The 25,085-nt window shown below is 42.1% G+C and overlaps 2 protein-coding genes across 4 annotated transcripts; both read left to right on the top strand.

Moving 5' to 3' along the window:
- The first annotated feature begins 19 nt into the window (after positions 1–19).
- LOC306927098 (3-keto-steroid reductase/17-beta-hydroxysteroid dehydrogenase 7-like) lies at positions 20–12,127 on the top strand. The gene is made up of 9 exons (XM_079506750.1): positions 20–153; positions 3,125–3,328; positions 5,133–5,225; positions 7,268–7,382; positions 8,326–8,520; positions 8,992–9,105; positions 9,240–9,296; positions 10,946–11,044; positions 11,795–12,127. Exons 1-9 carry the CDS (start codon positions 119–121, stop codon positions 11,912–11,914), a joined length of 1,032 nt encoding a protein of 343 aa, XP_079362876.1. The 5' UTR covers positions 20–118; the 3' UTR covers positions 11,915–12,127.
- A 2,220-nt stretch (positions 12,128–14,347) lies between these two features.
- On the top strand, positions 14,348–24,010 carry LOC306927093 (SERPINE1 mRNA-binding protein 1-like). Of its 3 annotated transcripts, none has more exons than XM_079506742.1 (9): positions 14,349–14,738; positions 16,451–16,682; positions 17,250–17,399; positions 17,844–17,912; positions 18,644–18,718; positions 19,332–19,512; positions 21,063–21,110; positions 21,622–21,906; positions 22,466–24,010. In XM_079506742.1, the coding sequence occupies exons 1-9, from the start codon at positions 14,483–14,485 to the stop codon at positions 22,523–22,525; spliced, it is 1,356 nt and encodes a 451-aa protein (XP_079362868.1). In that variant the 5' UTR covers positions 14,349–14,482; the 3' UTR covers positions 22,526–24,010. The 3 variants fall into 3 exon arrangements, with proteins under 3 accessions (XP_079362869.1, XP_079362868.1, XP_079362867.1); XM_079506741.1 differs by having other exon boundaries at positions 17,841–17,912; XM_079506743.1 differs by lacking the exon at positions 17,844–17,912 and having other exon boundaries at positions 14,348–14,738.
- Positions 24,011–25,085: the final 1,075 nt, after the last annotated feature.

Raw genomic sequence — 25,085 nt, 5'->3', positions numbered from 1 at the left:
GACTCCACAGGAAAGGGTGATTTTTCTGTAGGACAGGAGAAAACTTCAAAGCACCTGTTTTAGCGTAAATTAATTACGTTTTATATATTATATACATACACACTTTCGGCCATAAACGATGAATAAAGTGGTTTTGGTCACGGGAGCAAACAGGTAATTACTCTTTATTGCTATAAATCATTGATTTAATGCCGAGTTTGCTTCCCTTACAGTTAAGTTACAGTAGCTCTTCTGAGAGAGACAGATCGGATTCCATGGGCGCGCATTATGAATCAGAAATCAACTGTATTTGTCACATCACATGTTTACTACTAGCACTTACACAGGTATAAAGAAGTGTGCGGAATTCGTTTCTGTGCAAAATCGTTCCATCGTTTTGTTTTCATGAAGAGAAAAGAAAAAGAGGGCGGGGGGACAGGGAGAGCAAGGATTGATTGATTGATTGATTGATTGAAGAATTTATTAACAGTTTGCAGAATTACAGTACATTTCAAGCACAAACTCAATACAAAGGCTGTTAACTGTGAGTGGACGACCCAATTAAGCATTACACTTGTTTCCAACAGGGTCCACCATGTTCAAATCATCAAAACATTTAGAGACGTACAAATAGACACTTCTATAGACAGAACAGGAATTCATCAAAAAAGAATTCATCAAAAAGGAGGTAAAAAGGGAAAAGAAATATATACAGTGAGGGGAAAAAAGGGGGGGGCGGGGGGGGGGGGATTCAGATTTTACGGGGGCCAGTTTCGAATTGCAGCCATCCGTAGGTGCCCTTTGAGAGCGGTTTTGAAGGAGTCAAGGGATTCGCATGTCTTAATGACAGTTGGTAGGGCGTTCCACATTTTGGTGGCATAGGAGCGAAAAGAATTTAGTCCCTTGTTTGTGCCGAATCTGGGTTGTACATGGTTCGTTGCACTCCCTCTGGTGTTGTGGGTGTGGACTTCGTTAACATTAAGGAAGTATCTAGACAGGTACATGGGTATCTTGGTGGTGTATCGAATCTTGTGGACCAGACCCATTGCAAGATGCTGTACTCTGTCGTCGACCCTAAGCCATTCCAGCCTGTCGAAGTGGGCAGGGGTGAGGTGGGTTCGGGGGGCTAGATCAAGTAGGAGCCTGACCAGTTTGTTTTGGGAAGTCTGGAGCCTGGTTTTAAGGGCCTTTGAGGTGCTGTGGTACCAGGAGGTGCATGCATAGTCAAAGAAACCCTGTACAAGGGCTCCTGTTAAGGTCTTCAAGGTGTTTTTGTTGACCAGTGAGGAGATCCTGTAGAGGAATCTTGTTCTATGGTTGACTTTTTTGATTACGTTGGTGGCCATTTTATCACCGGAAAGATTAGCCTCCAGGATGGAACCTAGGTAGGTAATTTCATCTTTACGTGTGATAACATTGTCACCCACTCTAACCAAGAAGCCATTTGCCTTGCTGAGATTACTAATAGAGCCAAAGAGAATGGATTCAGTTTTTCCCAGGTGTAAAGATAGTTTGTTATCAGCGAGCCAGGTGCAGATTCTACCGAGTTCAGAGCTGAGGGCATTTTCAACCTGCAGTTTGTCCCTGTCCGAGACCAGCAGTGCTGAGTCATCTGCGAACAGGAACAAGTTGCAGTCACAGGCTGAAGTCATGTCGTTTACATATATTAGGAACAGTAGAGGCCCTAGTATGCTTCCTTGTGGAACGCCACAGCTCACTGGGAGGGGGGGGGACAGTGTTCCGTTCACTTCCACCATCTGTTCTCTCCCCTCCAGGTAGGATTGCATCCAGCTCACTGATGTGCTATCGAAACCAATTGCTTTTAGCTTGTTAACCAGTATGGAGTGGTTCACGGTGTCAAAAGCCTTTTGGAGGTCCAGCATGACCATGCCGCAGTATTTGCCAGCGTCCACCTCTTGTTTGATGTGGTCGCTCAAATAGAGGAGGCATGTGTCAGTGGAGTGGGATGTTCTGAAGCCAGATTGGAACTCGTACAATAATTTATTAGTGGCAAGATACTTTTCAACCTGTTCATAGACTATTTTTTCCATCACTTTCGAGATGGAACTAAGAATAGAAATAGGGCGGTAGTTGCCGGGGTCTAATTTACTCCCTTTCTTGTGCAAGGGGGTTACTTTGGCCAGTTTGAAATCTTGGGGGACCTGTCCCTGTTTGATGGAGAGGTTTACTATGTGGGTGATGATTGGAGCTATAGAGATGGCTGAGTCTCTGAGAAATTTGGAGGGAATGTTGTCATGGCCTGTGGCCTTGTGGGGTTGGAGGGCACTCAGTTTCTTAATTACCTCATCAGTTGTTACCATAACTAGTTTAAAATCGTCTTTACAAACACCTAGGTTTTTGTAGAAGGTTGTAATGTGCTCTACACCAAAGAGCCCAGAGTGGGAGGGCAGTTTGTTAACCAGAGTTGTTGATATGTTTGTAAAGAAGATATTCAAGTAGTTGGCCACATCAAGGTTGTCAGTGATGAGAGTGTTGTCAGATTTGATGTTTATGTTCGAAAATCTGGTTTTTAGTTTCTGACCATAGCTTAGTTGATTGTAAAATAAATCAAACAGAAAAGAGGATCATGTCAAGGATAGGCACCGGTATACACATAGTATAATCCAGCACCAGCTGGGTCAGTATTGTCTAAACAATCCAGACTTGTATTATGTTTATATATGATGTTTTAGCATAGTATTAGCATAGTATTATATATGTCTATTAGATTCATTAAATGTTTCGATGAATTGAGTACAAAAAGGACATCAATGGAAACAAGCCATAGGCTTTCTTGGATAAATCCTTTTACCAGAACTATTGTAGCCTACTCTACTTCCCTGTGCTTGTCTATGCAAGTGAATGCAACTGTTAATAAAGTATTAAATCAATCAATCAATCAATCAATCAAGTATATCATTGGCTTACATACAACATTTCGTCCAATGTAATATATTGTACAAATTAAGCTCGTTCAGATAACATTCAGACCATAGATTGTTTTCAAATGGAACCACCAGCCAAACGGTTAGAATTTGAATTAACAATGATATTTGGAAACACGAGACAATGATTCACTATAACAGCACCATCACATTAGAAAACAGCAAAAAAAAGAAAAAAAATGGCTTAATTTCCCCAACAGTGGTATAGGTCTGGCGCTTTGTGAACGCCTCCTCACAGCAGAGCCAGCTCTACGTCTGTGTCTGGCCTGCAGGAGCCTGCATCGAGGTCAGGCCGCTCAGTCGGCCCTCCTGGCCCGTCACCCTGACGCCCATGTGGCCTTGCTGCAGCTGGACACCAGCAGCATCACCTCGGTCCTCACAGCTGCCCATGACATCAAACGCAGGTTGGTGAGCAGAGCAGAACACAAGGCTATAGTGGATACTATAGCGGGCTCCAGCAGTCCAGCACCCTGTCCTTGCTTTCGAATTTAGGCTCAAAAATTCAACATTTTATTGTTTTCATTTTGTCCATCATACATATAATTAGAAACAATGTAACTTGTTATTTTATATAGCCTAACAACAAACATTCATCTAGCTCATTGCAAAACAAACATTTGAGAACAAATCATGAAAAGATAGGATTCGATGTTTATTTTTTCTGTTTTTATTTTATTTATTACAAATATACATCTGCCATCAATTAATTTATAACGTTCACACACACACACACTGAGATGCTGTGAAATGCTATAAACAGGTTCCTTTGTCTGAATGAAACCTTTCTTCATGTCTCATTTCTATAGACTGAACTGTGATTGAAAATGGACAAAATTAATTGCAGACCAATTATAATATTTAACTTATACATGTGTAGGCCTACAGACAGCAACAGGTAGCTGTCACAGATAAGGCAAAGGGAGAAGGGAGTGGGACCAATGTCCACCGACTCCTATAAAGCTCAGGGGCCTCTGAATGCTGTTGCACCTGATCTAACAGTTCTAATCTCTGTAGTGTGACACATAAATTCGTTTAGACCATATATAAAAATAAAAATAAAACAGACATAGGCCTACACATTATAATGCAAGTTCAGGTCAAATTGATTCAAAAGGTCCAAGAGAGAATCTGGCATTGGCAACATTAATTCATAAATAAATACTTGAATTGGACGTGAGCACCTGGAACCTTAAGGTGAATGGTTTCTTGTTTTAGATCACTATACATCATAATTTACTACCATCTATGCCAGTAAGCTGTCATTATTGTATGCAATACATCTGCTTAACCAGTATTCCAGTAAAACAAAATTCCCATTCCTTAACACATTTTTGTATCCTTTTCAAAAGGGACAAATATGTATTTTTGTGATAACTTGCTCTACACACCCACAACACACTTTGTTACATCTAAAACGCCGCCTCTGTGTGGCAGAAAGGGCAGATCGGCTAAATACTTGTGCGGATAACGCAGAATACGTACTTGTCTAGACAGCACCTTATAGAGACTTGTTTTCTTTCTGCAACCAGTACCACACATGCATTAATCTCTTTGAACCATGGCCTATTTTACAGCCAAAAAAGTATAAAAAGAAATAGCTGATCTGCAAGCCAATCTACACGATCACAACGCTTTGGTGAACGTGTGAAATCAGGCTTATGTTGTCACTTTTTTGCAACCCTCTAGTTTTTAACGAAATAACGTCTCTGGTGGATATGTTGTAGATTAAATAATCTTCCAAAAATGAAGGAATGACAAAGTTCTTCAGGGTGAAGTATTGAGAATTTATTAAGAAGATTCAGCAGAGAAACAATATACAGAGAGTGAGGAACAGGCCTCCTTGCCTGTTCCAGCAGCCCCTCCGGGCGCAAGCCTCCCCAACCCTATTCTCAGACAGTCCTTATAGTCTTGTCTTAACAGAGATGCAAATACTAACTGTCCATATACGGATCTGTGCTAAACATAAGGGCGACACACAAATAAGTATACCTTTGCTGACAGCGTGGAGGAGTCAAATCAGCTGTTAGATTGACAGCTGCATGAATTAGACTGAGCACATTGGTGAGCAAAGAGACTTAATGGAAGGTAGATAAATACACAATAATGCATATATTTGGCACTGTAGTTGGCATTCTAAAATTCCCATTACAGATATAGCTAGAATTTGTTCGATTCGCAGTGTAAAATAGATGTATATGTCATTTACAGGTATAACCGGCTAGACTGCATCTACCTCAACGCGGGCATCATGCCCAACCCAGCATTTGACGTGAAAGCCTTTTTCAAAGGCCTGTTCTCCAGGTACAGTGGAAATCTTTACATTCACATCTGTCCCAACATTACTATGTTTTATAATACAGCAAGATTAGGTGTTGTGTATGTTTGAACTTGCATATTGGGTTTATTAAAAGGCATGAGGAAATTCAACACGATGGCCATGCAGACTTTTAGTTCTAGTATTAAGAATTGCATTTGAATTATAATTGGTGTAGGTGTAGATTTTCTTGCTATTGAGGAAGTCAATTTATTTTATTTTGGTGGCTTCTGAAAGGACCGGTAAGGAAAGAATAACATTTAACCCATTTTGGGGGCGGGAACCCCTTTTGGTGTTAGCACTATGTTATGCTTTAGCTATTGAAAAATAGCAGATCTACAAGCTCATAGAGTGGCGCGCTATGAGCTTGTAGATCGCCCAACGACTGACATAGAAACATAGCTTTTTCAGAAAACTGTCAGGATGTAGAAGACATTTTTAGAATCTGATCTCAGGTCAAAATGGGTTAATAGTAATGCTGCCTACTGAAAATAGGTAAATGGTAAATGGTAAATGGTGCATTTATATAGCGCCTTTATCCAAGGCGCTTTACATAGATTCTGCATTACATTCACCCATTCACACACACATTCATACACCGATTGCGGCGGAAGCCATGCAAGGTACCAACCAGCACATCGGGAGCAATTTGGGGTTCAGTGTCTTGCCCAAGGACACTTCGACATGTAGACAGGAGGAGCCGGGATTCGAACCACCGACCCATGGATCATTGGACGACCTGCTCTACCTCTTGAGCCACAGTCGCCCTTAGGTGAAAGTTTGACTTAACAAACACGTGACAGGTGTAAGATATTACACCTGCGTGTTTGTTAACACATTCCCTCCCATTACATTAGGGGGGATCGTGAGGCCAGCCGCCAGTGCCAGTCAAATGCGCAAAATACCACAGTAGAAGAAGAGATCCTGGGCAACCCAAGGACTATCTAAAGAGGACGAGAAGCGAAGATTCAATGTCCAAATTTGGGCATGTACAACTTCTTGGTCTCAACTGCGCATGTTTCTTTCCTTCCATGGAGCAACATGGAGTCGCCCGTACGGTCTTCGCTTCTCGTCCTCTTTAGATAGTCCTTGGGGCAACCAAGGAAGCTTTGAAAAGGAAAGGAAATGGTCACGTGACTGGGCATGACACTTCATGGACACTTTCATGGGAGCCAAAACTCACACCGGAAGTTCAATGAATACATGGCAGTGAATGGAGCCGGCTGGACCAGCTCATAACAAACATTATTTATGAACAATTGAGAGTGAGACCTTTGTCATATAATCGGTTCAGGAATATAGGTTGTTTTGTAATCACTTGCTTTTCGATGTGAACAGAGTGCACATTATATAATTTTATTTGAGGATCTAAACAGCAGCAGGTATCGTTTCTGGCTCGGAGGTATCGCGATATTTGACTGACAGACAGGAAACGGTGGGAAGTCTCGCAATACTTGGTATGTTCAGAAAGGTGCTTTGTGCTCTTTAGATACCATACCTCTATAAAATGGCACAGTGTACACATCGAAAAGCAACACAGCAGACAATAATGTCTTCTGTGGTTTTCCAGAAGCGATTACTTTACAAAAGGTCTCAGTCATTCAGAAATAGTGTTTGTTCATGAGCTGGTCACTGAGCTCTCATTGATTCCAGTGCATTCTGCAACTTCCGGCCGGGTGTGGTTTGGCTACCATGAAAGCGTCCATGAAAGTGTCATGGCGCAAGCCCAGTCACGTGACTATTTCCTTTCCTTCTCAAAGCTTCCTTGTGGGCAACCAGGAAGTGCAGCCCAGTGAGGAGCTGTCTAACATGTGAGTAAAAGTGCGTAAAATTAAAGAAAGATGAGGTCCCCCGTCTTGGCACAGGCGAAGTCAAACTTTCACCTATTTTCTCATGTGCCTCACCAAAAGAGTCGTAGGGTTCCAAAAAGACAAAAGTCCAAAGTAAAAAAGATGATGACAGAGACCATACCACTATATAATAAAAAAAAGAAAATAAATAAAAAATGTCTTTCTTTTTTTGATTGCAGCAAGGTTATCACCATGTTTGCCACTGGGGCGGGTATCCTGACACAGAAGGACAACATCACCCCTGATGGATTGCAGGAAGTGTTTGCTACCAACCTCTTTGGCCACTTCCTATTGGTGAGTTAGTTGTCGTATTCGTGCGGTGATGTTGCTTGCTATAAATAGCAGACCAACAAGCTCACACTGCGTCACATCGTGACATATTGTGAGCTTGCAGATCTGCTGTTATTGGAGAGCACCACCTTCAAACAATGTAGTATAAATTAGGCATTAATGATATATTGTATGTTGAAATTTCATAGACATGTCTTATCATAGACAGTTATTTAGCCATTTTTATCTGTTGGGAGAGATATTCCTGTTGTTTACCCTTGAAGAAATGCGGGGGATATTAGATCCATCTGTCCCCTAGCAACGAAGCTCATTAAAAATTTAACACCACGATTTCTATGACTGTGGGTTGTTCTCTCCTTGCCTTAAGGGCATTGCATTGCTGATTGCTGGCTTTAGATTCCTGTGTTGTATTCTGCCTCCATCAGGTGCTGTGAATACTAACCTATACTCATGTTACTGATGTATTTCCCCAACAAAGATCTCCTGAGTCCCTCTCGAGACTTGCTGGAATTACTAGTCAAATCATGTTCATCTTGCTGAATTCACACTGTTCATTTGGCAGGTTTGAGCAGGTATGGCTGCTGAAATCTAGAAATTGGATAGGGAAATATTTTTCACCATTTAGGGAACATGCCATCCCAATTAAGTTATTCACCATACAAAATTTTAATTTTGAGATTCTGTCAATGCCACACGTTTTTTCTAAGACCATTAGTCGCCAAAACCAGCGTATTTAATTCTGTTTATTGCTCATATACTACTACATTACTATAACATAAATATACTTATGTAATACATACTTATATAACATTGTGAACACACGGCTTCCTTGCATTCCTTTGACTGTAGTCTCAAGTAATAGTATTGTGTAACATTACAGGTGCACCATGTGCAAAGATGCATGAATGATCATCAGTTTTATACCCTGTGTTCTTCTGTGGACCAGATCAGAGAACTGGAGCCATTTCTGTGCCAGGCAGACCGGGTCTCCCAGATCATCTGGACCTCCTCCAGTAATGCTCATCGTTCTGCGTTTAGCCTCAACGATGTTCAGCACCAAAACGGCATCCAGCCTTACAGCTCCTCCAAATACGCCTCAGACCTCCTCAGCCTAGCACTCAACACACACTTCAACAAACAGGTCTGCACTAACACGCCTCTGAACACTTGTTGTTAACATGGCTAAAATCACTGGTAACATTTCAGTATGCAACTTTACCAAACATACTGTTGTACAGACACGTGTGCATGTGTGTGTGCGCGCGCACACACACACACACACACACACACACACACACACACACACACACACACACACACACACACACACACCCCTTACATTCCTTAGTTTACGGAACACACAACATATATATTCTGGTGTATTGATTTTTATAGAGGACGAATTGATTTCCAGTGCATTATTATTCAATAATAATATACAAAGCTTGTCAAGAATTGCCATGTTTCATAGTATTATTCTCTAAAAAGAAAGATTGTAAGCGATTATAACCGCATCCAAATTTGATGCAGTTGAATGGCTATACTTGAGGTTGATGCATCCATGTTTTACCCCCCTAGTGTGATCTTAAGGTTGTTGTATTGTGCTTTCTAGGGCTTGTTCTCTTCAGTAGTCTGTCCAGGTTTTGTGATGACTAACCTGACCTATGGAATCCTACCCTCATTCCCAGCTTTCTTTTGGACCCTATTCATGCCTGTCTTGTGGCTGGTGAGTGTACTGTAGCCTCTTGTTCTTTAGCACTTGATTTGTCTTCATCTTCATTATTAATATTTTTTGTTTAGTGTTATAATAGTTCCAGTTATTTGATTTATTCTGCTCACATTTCTTTCACATCTCTGTAGATCCGAATGTTTACCAATACTTTCACCTTGACACCTCACAATGGAGCTCAGGCATTGGTATGTAAATTCAACTCATTTCCAGAAGAACTATTGTTGCGACCAAAGGTTGCAGTTAACTATGAAACTTTGCGTTTTTGTCACAACACCTAACCCACAATCCCGTCACTCTGTCACGACACCTAACCCACAATCCCGTCACTCTGTCACGACACCTAACTCAAATCCCCGTCACTCACCCCAGGCAAGCCCCCAGGTCTTCGTGACATCACGTGACATCAGAGATGGATATACAGTATAGTAAATGCGTCCTGCTGTCGCAGTTAAGCCCATATGGAGATCCCTGATGTCATCAATATTGGCCAGCGACCTCAAACCAAAATCCCTTAGATCTCCATATATGGATATATGTCAGAACCTGTTCTGACATTCCAAATGTTGATCCTTCCCCATCCATCATTCCTCTTCTATGTCTCCCTTTTGACTGATACCTGTCCATTCAAATTCTAGACGGGCCTGCCCCAAAGTTATTAGTGCAGCCGCACCCGGCACAGGCCCGAAAATTAAGGCCCTACCTGGGCCCTCATCAAAGACACTCAAGACATGCTCCTTATATGGGAAGTACAGAATTAATTCCATGTTGATCTGACCCCCGGGCCCCCATGCCAAAGCGCCAGCGCTCGCCCAGCAGTCTGCCGTCAACAAGGCGGATGCGTGCACGCGACCTCGCCCTCAGGCGTCTTACTGGAAATGTGCTATTACCAGTAAGACGCCTATTTTCAAATAGTTCAAATAGTATACAACAATGCAATGACTGAAAAATAAGAGATTAACAGTACTTACAGAAACTAAAATCAATAAGTCAAACTAGGGACAAAAGACAAAAAAGGACACATGGTTGAGATCAATGACCATCAGAAGGATGCACCATAGCCACCAGATATCTAGATCATCAACTTGTTTAAGGAATGCCAGGAATGGAATGGAGCCCTTGTCTCATCAGATCAACCAAATATTGCCATCTGGCTGAATATCACTTTCCCATTGTCTGGAGAAACTATTGAATATATCTCCCCAGAAATTGGGTTATTATTAGACACTGCCAGAATAAATGGGACAGAGAACCCTCTGCAATGCCACATCTATCACATATTGGGGAGACTGATTGGTACATTTTACTAGGTTTAGATTTGGCGTAATGCAATCTGTGAAATACTTTAAATTGAATCAACCTATATCTAGAATTGACAGTTGAAATGACCAGCTCCTCAGGCCACGCATCTCTGAGATTACCAGAGTCAAAAGCAGCAACAAAACGGGAAACTATAAATTTAGATTTTGGATGTGAGAGGATTATGTCATAGAACATGTGGCCCTTGGGTTTTACTGTAAATTTCGGGATATGTTCACTCACAAAGTGCCTAATTTGAAGGTACCTCAGGCAAAAACATTGCCTGAGGCAGATGGTATTTATTGAACAAAAGAGGCCAGTTTATTGTCTATGTATAGATCTCCAATGCAGTCCCCTCCTTCTCCAATCCGAAAATACGCCATCCATCATGCTTGGTTTGAATAATTGATTATGTGCTATAAGGGGTGTATACAGAAACATTTGGCAGACCAAAACACTTTCTAATCCGATTGAGAATCTTCAGGGAGAAAAGAAAGGAGAATCAAAAATAATGTATGAATGCACTTTTGTACTGTAGTTCTGGCTGTTTAAGCAGAAGCCAGAGTCACTGGACCCTCATGCAAAGTACCACAGCTTAACGTCTGGGCTAGGAAATAACTACACGCAGCCATGTAAGGTACAGTAGGATCTACATCCTTTTTACTACACCATTAATTGTCATAACAAATATTGCGATCAACGATTGTATTTTTGGCATTGAACATTGGAACATGTGAATACAATTTATGTTTGCCCTTTGGGATGTGTAAACAAATATTGCACATGACAAATAACTTAAATATATAAAGAAATGACTGACATTACTTTTACAGCCTACTTTTATTTTTTTAAATTGCAGAAATAGTGTCCACACCTTGTTTCCACATGGAAATGATTATGACGATTATGCAAAAATAATTGCGATGATCTCAAATAATTGGTGGTTAGTTAACCCATTTTGGGCGGGAACACCTTTTGGTGTTTTAAGCATTATGTTATACTTTAGCTATTGAAAAATAGCAGATCTACAAGCTCATGAGAAACATGTCATGATTTAGAACACATTTTGTAGAATCGTTCCCAGGTCAAAATGATTGTGACAGGTATCAATCAATATGCACAAGGGTGAACCTTTCTGCATCTCTACGTATGTTTCATTTGTTGTGTAACAACACTGAAGGTTGTTACAATATGGGTGAATGAAACCTGGATACCGGACACAGAATTATGACATTTCATGCAATTATTATTGGTTCTGACTGACAGGTGCCATAGCTGTCTGTTTAATCTGTTTAATCAATGCCAGACACTGACACTAACTAAAGATCTCTCATGCCGAGGTGTCGGTCTCATCCCTTCTCATCTGACCGTTCTTTTCCCATTTCAGATGGATATTGACGAGGAGATGTCAGAGGCCTTATATGAGAAATTGCTGTCACTAGAAGACACCATACGGAAGAAGCTTAAAGTGGAAAAGCGTATCGGAGACGGGGTGTGTTCACAATAGTCAGCATTAGCCATCAATGTGGATTAATCGCATCTATGATTGAGACCGTTTCATCATTACCTCCTCACACGGGCACCAGGACATCATATTTGCAGCTTATTTACTGTTAAACGTGAGCCAGCCCAGAATGTACAGCATAAAGTGTTAAATTAGTATTCTAACTACTTTAGCCTTTATTTATTATTTGTATATAAAATAAAATGACTTCAGTTATGTGATCTTCATGTTATCTTGTCCTCGTGGTTGTGAGTTTTTCTATGTCAAAAGGAGGGAGAGAGAGAACCGGAATACAATAAACCAGGACAGGATAAACCAATTTCATATTCACTATAACATGCTTAGCTTGGTATAAAGCATGAACTATTTCCGGAAAGAAACACACATTTGCAGTAGCCTAAATTTCTCATTATCCAAAAAAGATGCTGTAGGCAATAAGCCTCCTCCAACTATAATATAGTGTCCTAATAATCATAATCAAATCAATCAATCCAGAGTGCACCATGACTGGTGCTTATAAGTTATGCTGCTGCTGTCCCCAATGTTACAGTAGTTTATAGTTTCATGATCCTCACAACAAAACCCTGGGTGATGATCCGACAGTAAACTATCTGTGTCATCCAAAAAGTTTATATAGGTCGTCTCTGCGAGCCAGTCGCCGGTTTTCTGCGATGCCCCGTTGTGCGCACCTGTGCAATGGTTAATTCGCTCTTGTGGGTTCTGGGCGCACACCCAGCAGTGCTCGGGTGCTGCTGTTATCATCTCTACGTCGGTCGCCGCATCCAACTCGTGCTTCGGGTTGCAGAAAGCCCAGACTATTCCACAGAAATATAAGAAAAAGCCCCCCATAACCATTATCATGAGAGCGTACGATTCAATCATCGTTTTGGTAATTATAGATGTCATCCTCGTTGCGCACGTGTGTCTGTGGCCGATTCAACCACTCAGAGTTCTTCTGTCGAACAATGTCCACTGGCAGGCACTGACTTGTTTAATATGACATTCTTCTGCAGCGCAGCAGCTGTCCAACAGGCCGGTAAAGAGCTGTCCTGTCGAGTGTGCGTCGATAGTCATAAAGAGGCGCGTCTTTGTGTTCTGACTGCGCGGACCACGGGTCGGGTGCCGTTAAAACCTTGTGTATTGATTGCTTGCTGCTCCAGCCTGCTCGCTTGAATCGACAAATGAGCTGCCTGTACATTGACTGATTCATATGGGACTCGTTTAGATTTAGAATATACGGTTCGGTATTTACACATTGTGGGAGTGAGTGTGACTCACGTTCACCTAGTCACCTACTAGGCCTACATTTAACATTTCTATATAAGCAATTATTTATTTACAGTCCACAACTCCACACACACATCACAAAACTATTAGACGCGCTCTTGATATATTTCAGAATCATTCATTATAGCCCATAATAGACCTATATAAATCATCATCAATATGATGATATTTTTTTTTATCTTAAATAAAAACAAAAAATAATTCTAGATATAGCCATAACTTAGATTTGATTCAGTTGCCCATATTCGTATATCCTATATTGTTTATTTATAGGCTACTAGTCTCTGGACCGATATAAGCCTTTATAAAGATAAAATGTTCAATATGCTTTGGCGCACGACATTTGGGGTGCGTTCGGAAATACCGCACCGGAGCGCACTCGCCTATAGTTTGCATTGCACAGTGTGCTCAGTGCGCTATTTCCGAACGCGCCCTAACGTGGCCCAGTGTAACAGCAATGTTCCACCATCAACATCAAAAGCTCAGATGATTGTCTTTCCTTATAAGGGCATGCGACAATCACACAGCCTATGATATGTTAATGTGAGCTCCAAAAAAATAACCGATGATCAATGAGAATTTTGAGAAACTTGAGTTGAGTTTTGTACCTTTTTCTGCATGAAAGCCTTTATATATTTTTCACAAGTTTCATCTGTTTCATGGCCTAATACACGGGTAGCCTCTATAGGTTTGCAAGTTACATGAGATTTCAAAGCTGTCCGTTTGTTCACGCCTCTGCGTGATAACGGACTTCTTGCAACTTCACCTGTTGCTTCTGATTTCTACAAAAATAGTATCCTTTTACAGTCTATGGATAGGACATAAAACTAAAAAGTATTAAACGTGTTTTTGTCCCCAAATTGAGACTGTCTTGAGCTGAAAAATAATCGCCATAAATACATGTTTAAAGGTTTGTCGGACGCGGTTTCCTGGAGAACTCAAATGCAAAACGCAAGGAAACATGAGCCAAGTCATTTGGGTATCATGCTGTTCAACAACTAGAGAGAGTCATTAAAAAAAAGAACCCCGCTGCTTATTTGGCCTTTTGGGTAACGTAGTTTTCAGCGGGTCCGTCCTCTCTCTTTACTACGTGATCCTCCCCTGAGCTCTTTGTTATAGAGAACTACACGCCCCACCCCGCGCCAACGCTGTGAGTGTCCCGGATGTAGCTCGCGCCGGAAGAGAAGAAGCTCTTTACCCCAGCCATCTTGTGGCTTCATTTAGCGAAGTGTTCGCACCAAGCCTCGTAGAATCGGAGGAAAATCCTGCTGAAGGGGCGCCATCATGCCCGGACAAATGCAAGAAGGTTTTGGCTGTGCCATAACCAATCGTTTTGACCATTTATTGGACGACGAATCGGACCCGTTCGAGCTGTTGAAGCAGGCAGCGCTGAAGAAGAAGGAGGCTCCTGTTCCCGGTGCCGCCAAGACCGCAGCCCAGGCTGCCAAGCAACAAAAAAAGGACTCCCTGAAAGACAGAAAGAGCCCGCTCGCCGACAAGAAGGAGGAGAGCCAGGCGCCAGTGCCCCTCAAGAAAGATGGTGAAACATGCTTTATTCGAATTCATTATCAGTGGGCCTTAACGTAATATTAGCCGTGTTTTAAGCTAATGCTAGCTCGCTAAGCTGCTTTCTTGTTAGCCAGAAACGACCCAGAAGCCCCGTGACATGAGGTCTACACGTTTCCTTTTGTCTGTCAGTTTCATAGAACTGTCAGTTGTCGGAACAATCGTGCCTTTTCCAGACGGAACCCATCGCAGTGTGTGCAGTAGGTGGGGTGCTTTATCTTGCAGGGCCAGATAAATGGCGTGTTGTCTAACTTGTTTTGGCCTGCCCCCCTCGGGCCTACGAACACAGGCAGGGCTCCAAAGCCTGGTGGGTACACGATGTTAACTAGGCATTCATCCCATGGATTAGATCGTAAAGTGGGTCGAAATTCACACAACGTTTTGTCTTTGCCTCGAACATCTCTGGGTGGCCGGGCCTAATAATATAAAAGACTAGTATTTCTTGTGCGAGATAATGTGATCCAAAAGCAAGTGACGCACTATACACTGTATTGATATAAATAAAAAACGGGATATTGATTAACACCTCACTAGCCCGTAGTTTTGACAACTGGTGCCAGCCCAGATAACCATGGCCACCATGTCAGTTCTCATGGTGATAAACCTCGTGGCTGGAGGGAGTGGGCCGTGATAAACGGAACACACGAACTGACACTTGAAAGCGGCGCACACAACACATGCTGCCCTCGGAATGGGATTGGGGAATGATGTCATTCTCTTTGGATGCCGTTTCCTCTCTTAACCTTGGGCGATTTATATGCTCATTGCTGAATTTATACATTATTATTATTATTCGCTCTAGTGCTCATGTTAAAACAAGTTCTCAATATGGCTATCATTCTAATGTGACGCAAAATTAACACATTGTGTAGGCCTACTTTCAACCAGGCAATAACAGCAAATAACCTTGAGATGAAATTGTAACTTTAGCAATAGGACGTTGTTTGGCTATTATCGACAATAATGTCCGTTAGGTTGTATCTAGTTGCCAGAGAGAAGATGAGACAGGTGCAGCCAGCAGCGCTGTACTGAAGGGTAGGGTTTCTATTTTGGTAACTGTTGATTCAGGCAGTGGGGAGGGGCTTGTGTGAACAGACACACTGCTATGTTTTTTTTAGGTGTTTATGGATCTATTTGATACTCTTCAACCGACATGTGTCATCATTTATTTATCAAAGCAGAAGAAATGGTAAAGGGTCAACCTTTTGTCAGCCTACCATACCCCCGTACTGGCGTACCCCCCTCTCTCAGTATGGATGAATTGGACCGTAATTGTAATGCCGTCCCCCCCTTTAACTCATTAAGACCCTGAGGCTGATTCTACTAATGCCTTCTAAACAAAAAAATCAAACGAAACCCTGGATTTTTTTTCTTCTAAAATAGCAGACGTACAAGCTTGCTGTGAGCTTGTATATGTCTGCTACTTTGGAATAAAATCTAAATTGACACCACCCACAGATGCCTTCCTGGTTTTAAAGGGTTAAATGTCCATTCCTTTTTGGAGTGATCTTTTTGGCAGTTTTCTCCGTTTGATGGGTATAAGGAAGGAGACATGAATCTGAGGGCAGAGAGGGGGAGGACTCCAGCCAGAATCAAACGAGGGACGGTGGTCAGTGCACCACCACAACGACTATCTACTGGCAGACCCCTAATGACTGGTCCTGTTCTCTTGGTCGTCTATCCCAGGTGCTGGTATGAGGAGGATGGGCCGCAGGCCGGAGGGCGAGGGCCGCGGCGAGGGCCGCAGGCCGGAGGGCGAGGGCCGCGGCGAGGGCCGCAGGCCGGAGGGCGGCCAGGGAGAAGGTCGCCCCCCTTTCACAGACAGGAGACCAGTGGACAGGCGGCCCCCGCGTCGCTTTGAGAGGCCTGCCAGCGAAAGTGGCGAGAAACCAGAGGGAGGCGAATTCTCTGTGGAAAAGTGAGTTGAACGGTGACATAGATGCTACATGTTTAGCAATCTGGGAACCCATTCTGTTAAAAAAAGGAAACTTTTGTTTTAGCCTCTTTTCTTTTACCAGCTGCTGTGTAAGCACAGCTGATCAATGTTTTCTCTGCTGTGCTTTCACGGCCATTTGCTGTAGTTGAGACCTATGTTTCTCATTGGCTGTACTGACGACCTATCTTCCTGATTGGCTGCCTCGTCTCTAAACAACCACACCCTTTTTGCCTCTAGCCAACCTCTCAGCCATTGGATATAAGGCAGCAGCTGGTAATTAATTGATTAAATCAATTCTTGTTTAAGAAACAGGAACTCTGTTAAGCTCCCCACCTTTCTTAGACTACTTCCTCCTGGGTGCTTCTGTATTTATTCCTACTAACAACATTAACAGATTCTGTCTTGAGAGATTAAATGTTTTCTAACTGCTGCCCATGGGTGGATGCGATTTAATTATCTGTTAATCAAACATTAATGGGTTGGTTTATGTAATTTATGAAAACTCTTTGATACAATGACTTGATGAGTGTTCCCCATCTGTCTCTGTAGGCCTGTTGGTGACAGACCCGCCATGAGAGGACGTGGAGGTCCCAGAGGCGCTCGTGGTGGTCGTGGAGGAGGACGCGGAATGGGTCGTAGTGATGGTTTCGACTCCCGGGGAAAACGTGAATTTGACCGACACAGTGGCAGTGACAAATCGTAAGTACTCTGCCGTAAAAAGTCACATGACATCTTCTGTGGTCAAACATTGCCTTCTCCCACATGTACAAGCCTTTTTTTGATGGGAAAGGTGAAGAGAGAAGGGAGAGTAGGAGCATGACAGGCAACACATGGTTTGTCCGGCTGTGAATCAAACTGGGGACAGTCTATCGGGTCACCCAACATGACACAGGGGTAAAAATCCTGCTCACCACAGTGGAGTTTGGTTCAATTCTTCCATAGTACCTCTGGCTTTGCTGGGCACGCTAGGCTGCGTTTGTGGGAGATAATTAAATAAATATAATCACCTGAAGGTAGTCATTTTAATTGGACTGAAAACTATGTGGGCTAAAACAAAAACAACTCCCTCATGTTTAATACCAAAATACCTTTGTGTGTACACGACACATAAGCTCCTGGCTAAGGCAAATGTTGTTTCAGCAGCCAGAAAGGTGAGGAGAAGCGTGGTGGAAGTGGATCTCACAACTGGGGCACTGTCAAGGATGATATCAAGTAAGTGATACCCAGCATTTTGACACCTGTCCAATACATACAACCTTGGGCTAAAGTTTCAGATCAACAGTGATCTGTTTTGAAATGATGCTTGGTCCAGATTTGTAGTATTTGCCACACGTCTGGTACAGTTCAGTTGACCACTTTCACCCCCTTTTCCCTATTTTGGCCAAGTCATAGGTTAAACTCCCAAAAAAACAAGTAAAATAAGAATTAAAAACCAATAAAACGGTACATGTAACATGCTTTGCTGCTGTCATGCAGTTGGTTCATAACATTAGCAGCTAGTAGCTACTTGTCGCCTCGAGCTGCGGTCTTAGAGTGGCCGGCACTGGCCGCGGTGCAGGCGGCGTTGCCAGACTTCCGTGGTGAGGGGCAGGGCTTAGGAGGCAGCCAATCATGACTAGGTTGCTAGTACGTGATTGGCTATCATGACTAGGTCGCTTACGTTTCATGAGCAGTTGTTAGTCAGGTTTCACCTGACAAAAAACCTCAAAGTCGTCCATGGCAGTCGGTTTCATCGAGGGGGAATTGTCCTTGACACTAGATTAGTTAAGAACCCAGAGTAGAGCCTTATCGAGTATAAAACATTTGGCATCGGGAAAAGCCCCACCCAAGCCAAAAAGGTTTTACATTATTTGGATCATGCTGCATTGCATGCAACTAGGAACATGTCATGCACATATTCATATTGTTCCAATATTTTTCTTTTTTTTCCTCCCTTCTCTCAGCGAGCTTGACCAATCAAACGTCACAGATGAAAACCCTGAGGGAGAGGAGCATCCACCCGCTGACACTGAGAACAAGTGAGTTGTGGTTGTGTTTCTGAGAACAAACCCTCAGATATCGACTTTCTAAAAGAGGTATATATTATTATAAGATATATGCCTTTCAGACATCTATGCACCAAGTCTCTGTACGTATGTGTGTGTACGTCTGTAATGCATGTAACTCGAAAACCGTTCGCCCCATTCATATTTGGGCATGCCTAAACTCCATATACAGTATATCTCCATATATGGAACTGGCCTGTTCTGACATCACAACACTTCATATTTGGAAATGCCTGACACAGAACTCCATATATAGGAATAAAGGGACACAGAGAGACAGATATAGAAATGTCCATATATGGGCATAAAAGGGACACGGACAGATGGGTGGAACGGGTACCCTGACATGGATCTCCAACTTCCCTCGTTACCGGTGTTCTACAGCCGGGCACCGGTCTAGTGTATGAAAATGTCAAATGTATTTTGTTTTGGGCAGGCATTTTTTGAATGGATAAATGAATGAGTGAACGCACTACAATTATTAAGATTGTTGCAATGGTGACTTGGAAGCAATGTAGCTGGCCACGCTTGGTCTTTTTGTCACTGCTAGTTTGAATGCAACATAACACTACATGGTGTGTTGCAGGGAGAATGAGGTAGAGGAAAGCCCCAAGGAGGAAGTTGCCAAGGAGATGACTCTGGATGAATGGAAGGCCGTGCAGGACAAGGAGCGTTCCGCCGCCAAGGTGGAGTTCAACATTCGTAAGGCCAACGAGGGAGCGGATTGGAAGAAAGGATATGTGCTGCACAAGTCCAAGACAGAAGATGTGAGTGACTAAAGTCTGTTACCATATATTTCCAAATGCTAGCCCTAAATGCAAATACCCACCTAATTACCACCGGGGGTCTGACACCATTTTGTGTATTAAACGCCTCATCCGAATAATTGTTCCCGGTCCATTTAAATGCTGGGGATATTATTTTCAATTTTAGTCGGCCTCATTTATATTGTTGAATGACTGTGTCCTGTGCCGAAAATAGAATATCTACAAGCTCACAACATGCCATGGACACGTCACGTGTCTATGTGTAGCTTGTAGGTCTGCTATTTTCGGTATTCACTGCATATCCCAAAATTAAATCTTGGTTGTAGACAAAACTGAAACCAATGGCAATTCTTTATATGCCTATCGAATCATGGAGAGAGAGAGGTGGACATTGGGTAATTATGTCAAAGTGCCTGGGCTACTATTTGGAAATATTATTATTATTATAATATATAAATGGTATTTTGTAAATGCTTTTATAATGTAGTTAATTTGTATTTTACATAAAACATTTGAACAGATATTCATTAACACCCCTCACCCCCGAGAGACAGAAACACACTGACACACCAGGTCTCAACATTACGACTGTTTTTGCCACAGGCGCCCAAAATATAATCCTTGCCACCTCAAACTATAAGTGGGAGCATTTGTGCAAGTGCTGAGCATTGCTGTGCTGTCATTCCAGCCTTGTGCAATTTCAACATGTGTCAGAAAGTAATGTTTTGAATGAGAGGTGGGGCTGCTGTGAGTTACTTGAGCAGAGACGAGTCATAGAACGCACAGCTGGTATATCCCTCAAATGAGTTTTGAAACAATTTTAAATATTCAGAATCAATATCAATAGGTCGTGAGGAAACCTAACTCCATATATATTTTCAGGAAATGAAGAAAACCTTATATTTTGGAAACAAAGCAATACTGCCTCATCAAAGTTGGGGTTGTGGCTTTATATATTGTTTATTACTTGCATGAGAGGGGGAGAGGTGGTGGAGTTAGCTGCTTTAGCAGACATTTTGAGGGTCCCCTGGAGTTGGAGGTTTTGTCCGAAGCACTTTTTACTATTCATTGGTTAATTTTTTTTTAACAAACACACAGACGTTAAAGGGTGTTCTATTCAATACATTGACTTATACAAAAGAAAAGAAAAGGTGTCCTTCCATGTGTTTTCATGACTACTGATTCCTTGTAAACCGTGCTGTTGTAAAACACTTGCACTCTCTCACGCACGCACACTCTTCTCTGACTCTGCATGGTCTGGCTTTCCAACCAATCGGGAAGCTTTTGGAGGGGTGTAACCCTTTGTGAATGAAGTGCACACATCATGTTTCATCATGCCATCCAGTGTAATCCTAGGGAGAAGCTGTAGAGGGTGGGAACATGGCGGTAAGAGGTAGTGAGAGGAAAGGCCATTGGTTTTATTTATTTTAATAAACTATTCAAATGTCTTCTAAGTTGCCAGTGTCAGAAAAGCATTGTTCTCCAGCGAGTGCATGTTGAAATCATGCACTATTTCGTATTTTTATTGTATTTTTTTTTCACTCATACAGGAGAAGAAAGCCGGTACATTGATTGATGAAGCAGAAGAGCCTGCTAAGGTAAGCGTTTAACCTGGGCAGTGAGCACACTGCATCAACTGAAAAATATGAATTCATATATTAATTAATATGTTAATTTTGTAGACTCTTGACTACCTTTTTTTTCACTGACAAACAATACATAAGAAACGACGCTATGCTATGATGACCAAGTCTAAATACGTATATTCATATTTCCGTCAACAAATAAAAACTAGACTAAAATGTTAAGGGAGGGACTAGTGGAGAAGAGATCCATTAGAACTAATTTATTTTATGTTTGGTTGCTGTGAGCTTGTATATCTGCTTTTTTCAGCAACCAGGTGTAAAATCTGACATTACGTCCTGCCAAAATACGTGGGCCGTAGATTTAGTAAACTTCTTTTGGTATTTAGTAGACTAAAACTAAACAAAGAAACTTTTCAAATTACTAAAATGACTCACTAAAACTAAATCTAAGTTTGCTGTCAAAATTTACCTTGGTTTTATTGGTTTAAATCAAAATGTATTGGTGTTTTTGTCCCCATCTCAGGCAGAGGATGAGCACCACAGGAAGCCAGCCAATGACATCACTGCCCAGCTGGAGATCAACTTTGGAGACCTGGGCCGTCCAGGGCGTGGTAGCCGCGGGGGACCCCGTGGTGGCCGTGGGGGCCGTGGCAGAGGCGGCGAGTCCCGTGGCGACCGTGGCGACCGCGGCGACCGTGGCGACCGCGAGCCTCGCGGTGACCGCGACCGTGACCGTGATGGACCTTCTAGGACGCCCCGTGGCGGTGGTGGTGGTGGCGGCGGCGGCGGCGGCGGCAGGACTGAGCGGGTAACTTGTGACATTTAGTCATCTACTCGATAGGGCAGTCACGTTTACACATTTTTTGGCATTGAACATTGGAACATAAAAATATGAATATATATTTTTTATTTCAGTTTGGTTTTAAGGCTTCATTATCACAGGACAGCTAAGACAAATACTCTCAAAATAATGAAAAAAGAAATGTGGAAATTGCTGATCTACAAGCTTACAACATGTCATGTCACTTGCGGTCCCATTGACTGTGACCGCCTGTAAATATGCCGTTGACTACTAGTTGAGGATCAGTGAAACGAGCAGTATTTTAATGGCATCATGCCGTGTCATCTGGGAAAAGGACTGAGCACCAACCCTTCACCAAACTGAAATCATCATCATGTTGTTTTGTCTGAAAAGTAAAATTAATACAAGAAAGTCAAGAATATAAAACTTCATCCTTCTTTCATGACAGTTAATTGGCAAAGTTGGTTTTCTTAACTGTCATGGATAGCGTTGAAACACGTTTTATTTTGCACTGGTCAGATTGTCTGAACTTGTGCCTTGCCTCTATATTTTCCCCTCTGTCCAGCCAAGTGGAGTGGCCGTGCCCAATGTGGATGACCCAGAGGCCTTCCCAGCCCTGGCTTAAGGGCCCGGCTGGAGTCTCTCCGATCCACAGGAGCCCCCTAGGCACCTCCACTACGAGGCTTGCATGTTCCTGGATCCTTCAGCAGCAGAATTTCATTGATGGCGAAGACTGTCATAACGTATGACACTCAACTTTGGACTGAATTTTACCCGTTAAAAAAAACAAAGAAAAAAAACCACAAAAGAAGATGGAGAAGAAAAAAAAAACAGAAATGAACACAAAAAAACTAAGAAAAAAAGAAAAGGACTTCTTGCTACTCTGGAGCAACTTATTGGTAGAGGTTTTGTACTTGGAAACAAAGTAGCAGGGATGTTTTCATACAGTATTTTTTTCAGAGGTTATGCATTGTTCATGGATACTTTTTTTTGTATTGCTGCTTGAAAATATGCATTTCCAAATATAAGTATCCAGTATCTTGGGTGTCCCATGGCTTGCTCTGAGTATTAATTGCTTTAATTCACGCACTGTGGGGCTCTGAACCCAAGCTCGTAAGCTCTACCACACTGGGTATTTCTTTGAAGAAAAAAAGTTACTGCTTCACTCATTGAGATTTCAAGACTTTTATTTGAAGATAGGTTTTTTGTTTTTTTTATATATTTTTTAGAGGTCTTTGTCTGTGACCCTAGGCCTGACAATGATAACTATTTTCATAATCTCTTGGATTGTATTTCAGATGGTGCACTGCAGATATGCGATCCCTTTACCTACCCTTGAGCACATCGACAAAGGATCCATATTGGGAGGTCTTTGGTAGTGAAATGTTTCCAAAAGCATTTGATGATAATGCTGATTACTTCAATTTACAATTTAGACATTTAGCACAGCTGCTCTTACACAGAGCGACTTAAAACGTGCAAGTCAACAAAACCAACGATCAATTAAGTAGAATGCAGACAACAACGTAGAGCTTCAAAGAAACTAGAATACCAGGTAAATGGTGAACCCAGCATCTGTTGAAACATTTTATGTAAATAACATTGTTAACATCTGTGGTCAAGAAAACTGCTAATTTCATGTGCTGTGACAAATCCTGTGGGGTAATTTACAGGCGAAAAGTTTTCCTTCGTTCTCATTTACTTTGTATACGCGGTGCTATTCATTGTCTATAATGTCTCACCCTCTTTCATCTACTGCGTGTCTGTTAAATTATGACACAGCATTAAATTGAATCAAAGATGATGAGGGAAGGATGTGTATTTAGACTGAGTTGCAGCAGGAGTTCCTTCTGCTTTCTACAACTACAGTTTACACACTCCACATACATACGCATACTGAGATGAATGTGAACTCAGCCCAGCTCCAATAGCTTTCAGCCGTCTGTGCTAATCATTTCCTCCAAGGTTGACTTGCTCTTTAGCCTCCACAGTGGCACCACTGCATAATTGCTCTGAAAGAAATACAGTTGATACAGCAGATGTGTGAATTCTAACCCTGCTATTAGAGACCTGACCTCTGTCGGTAAATAAAGATGGTCGATTCATTTTTTTCTGTGGCCTTTGTTTATTCTGCTTGTACATTGGTGCGAAAGTGCCTTCACAACATTACATTTCCCAACAAATCGAGATGCCAACTTGTGCGCAGTGTGCCATGAGGTGCTCACCACTGCCTGAGTCCTGGCTAAAGCCCAACATATCCAGCCGATCGCAGTACTAGGCACTGGAAGATTGAAAAATCTCATATCCAGTGTTGTAAGAATTCTCATAGTTTTTACTTGGCCTAAGTAAAACATTTAGAAATACTGTTGCAGAATAAAGCCTGTTACGATTAAGTTGTATTATGGATGTCAAGAGACTCCGGACAGGCCCTGTCACATCAGGCCCCTCTATCACCCCAGGTAATTTCAGACATTCTCCAGGAGATGGCGACATTGTCATGATTTGAGAAGTTTAGTTAAATGTGGCCCAAGTCATAAATGAGTGGCTCCATGATCTGGAGATTGTGGGTTCAAATCCCACTCAACTCTTTACTGTCTAGCTTTCCTTTCCACACTCGCTTCAAGTAGCCTGGAAATTCCAGCTGAAATGTGTGCCGCTGAGTGGCCCAGCGGATAAATCAGATGTCTGAAGAATTCCTATAGTAGCTAGTGTGCTGGGTCAAACCCAAAACACTCCTAGTAGGAGGGTGCTGAAATGGTGGACATGTTAGCCTGAAAACGAATCTTTGAAATGTTTCATAGTTTTACAAATATAGTGCTTTCAAATTTGAGAAATGTATAATGGGGGTCAATGGCAGATTTTGGCACAAAATCACTTTCACCTAGAAACTCCATTCACACTTTTTAAAATTCAGCTTACTGTGGAGACACATGCTGGAACTTTTTACTTTGAAATGTTTTGTAGTTTCTGAGTTATTTAACTTAAACGCCCAATGCATTCTCAATGGCAATAGCACAAACTTTGGCATGCTACTAGTCCTACATAATTACACCTAGAAACCCCATTCAAACCTATTTAGGTTCATCTTACGGTGGACATGTTTTCATCATTTTTGACCATGGGCTATAGCCCATATCGGACGGCATACTATAGCATGCCGTTTTCCATCATTTTTGAGGATTTGA

This window comes from Electrona antarctica (genome assembly GCF_951216825.1).
Source record: "Electrona antarctica genome assembly, chromosome: 7".
Classification (NCBI taxonomy): domain Eukaryota; kingdom Metazoa; phylum Chordata; class Actinopteri; order Myctophiformes; family Myctophidae; genus Electrona; species Electrona antarctica.
Note: the sequence above shows the minus strand (reverse complement) of the source record. Positions and strands in the feature narration are given on the sequence as shown.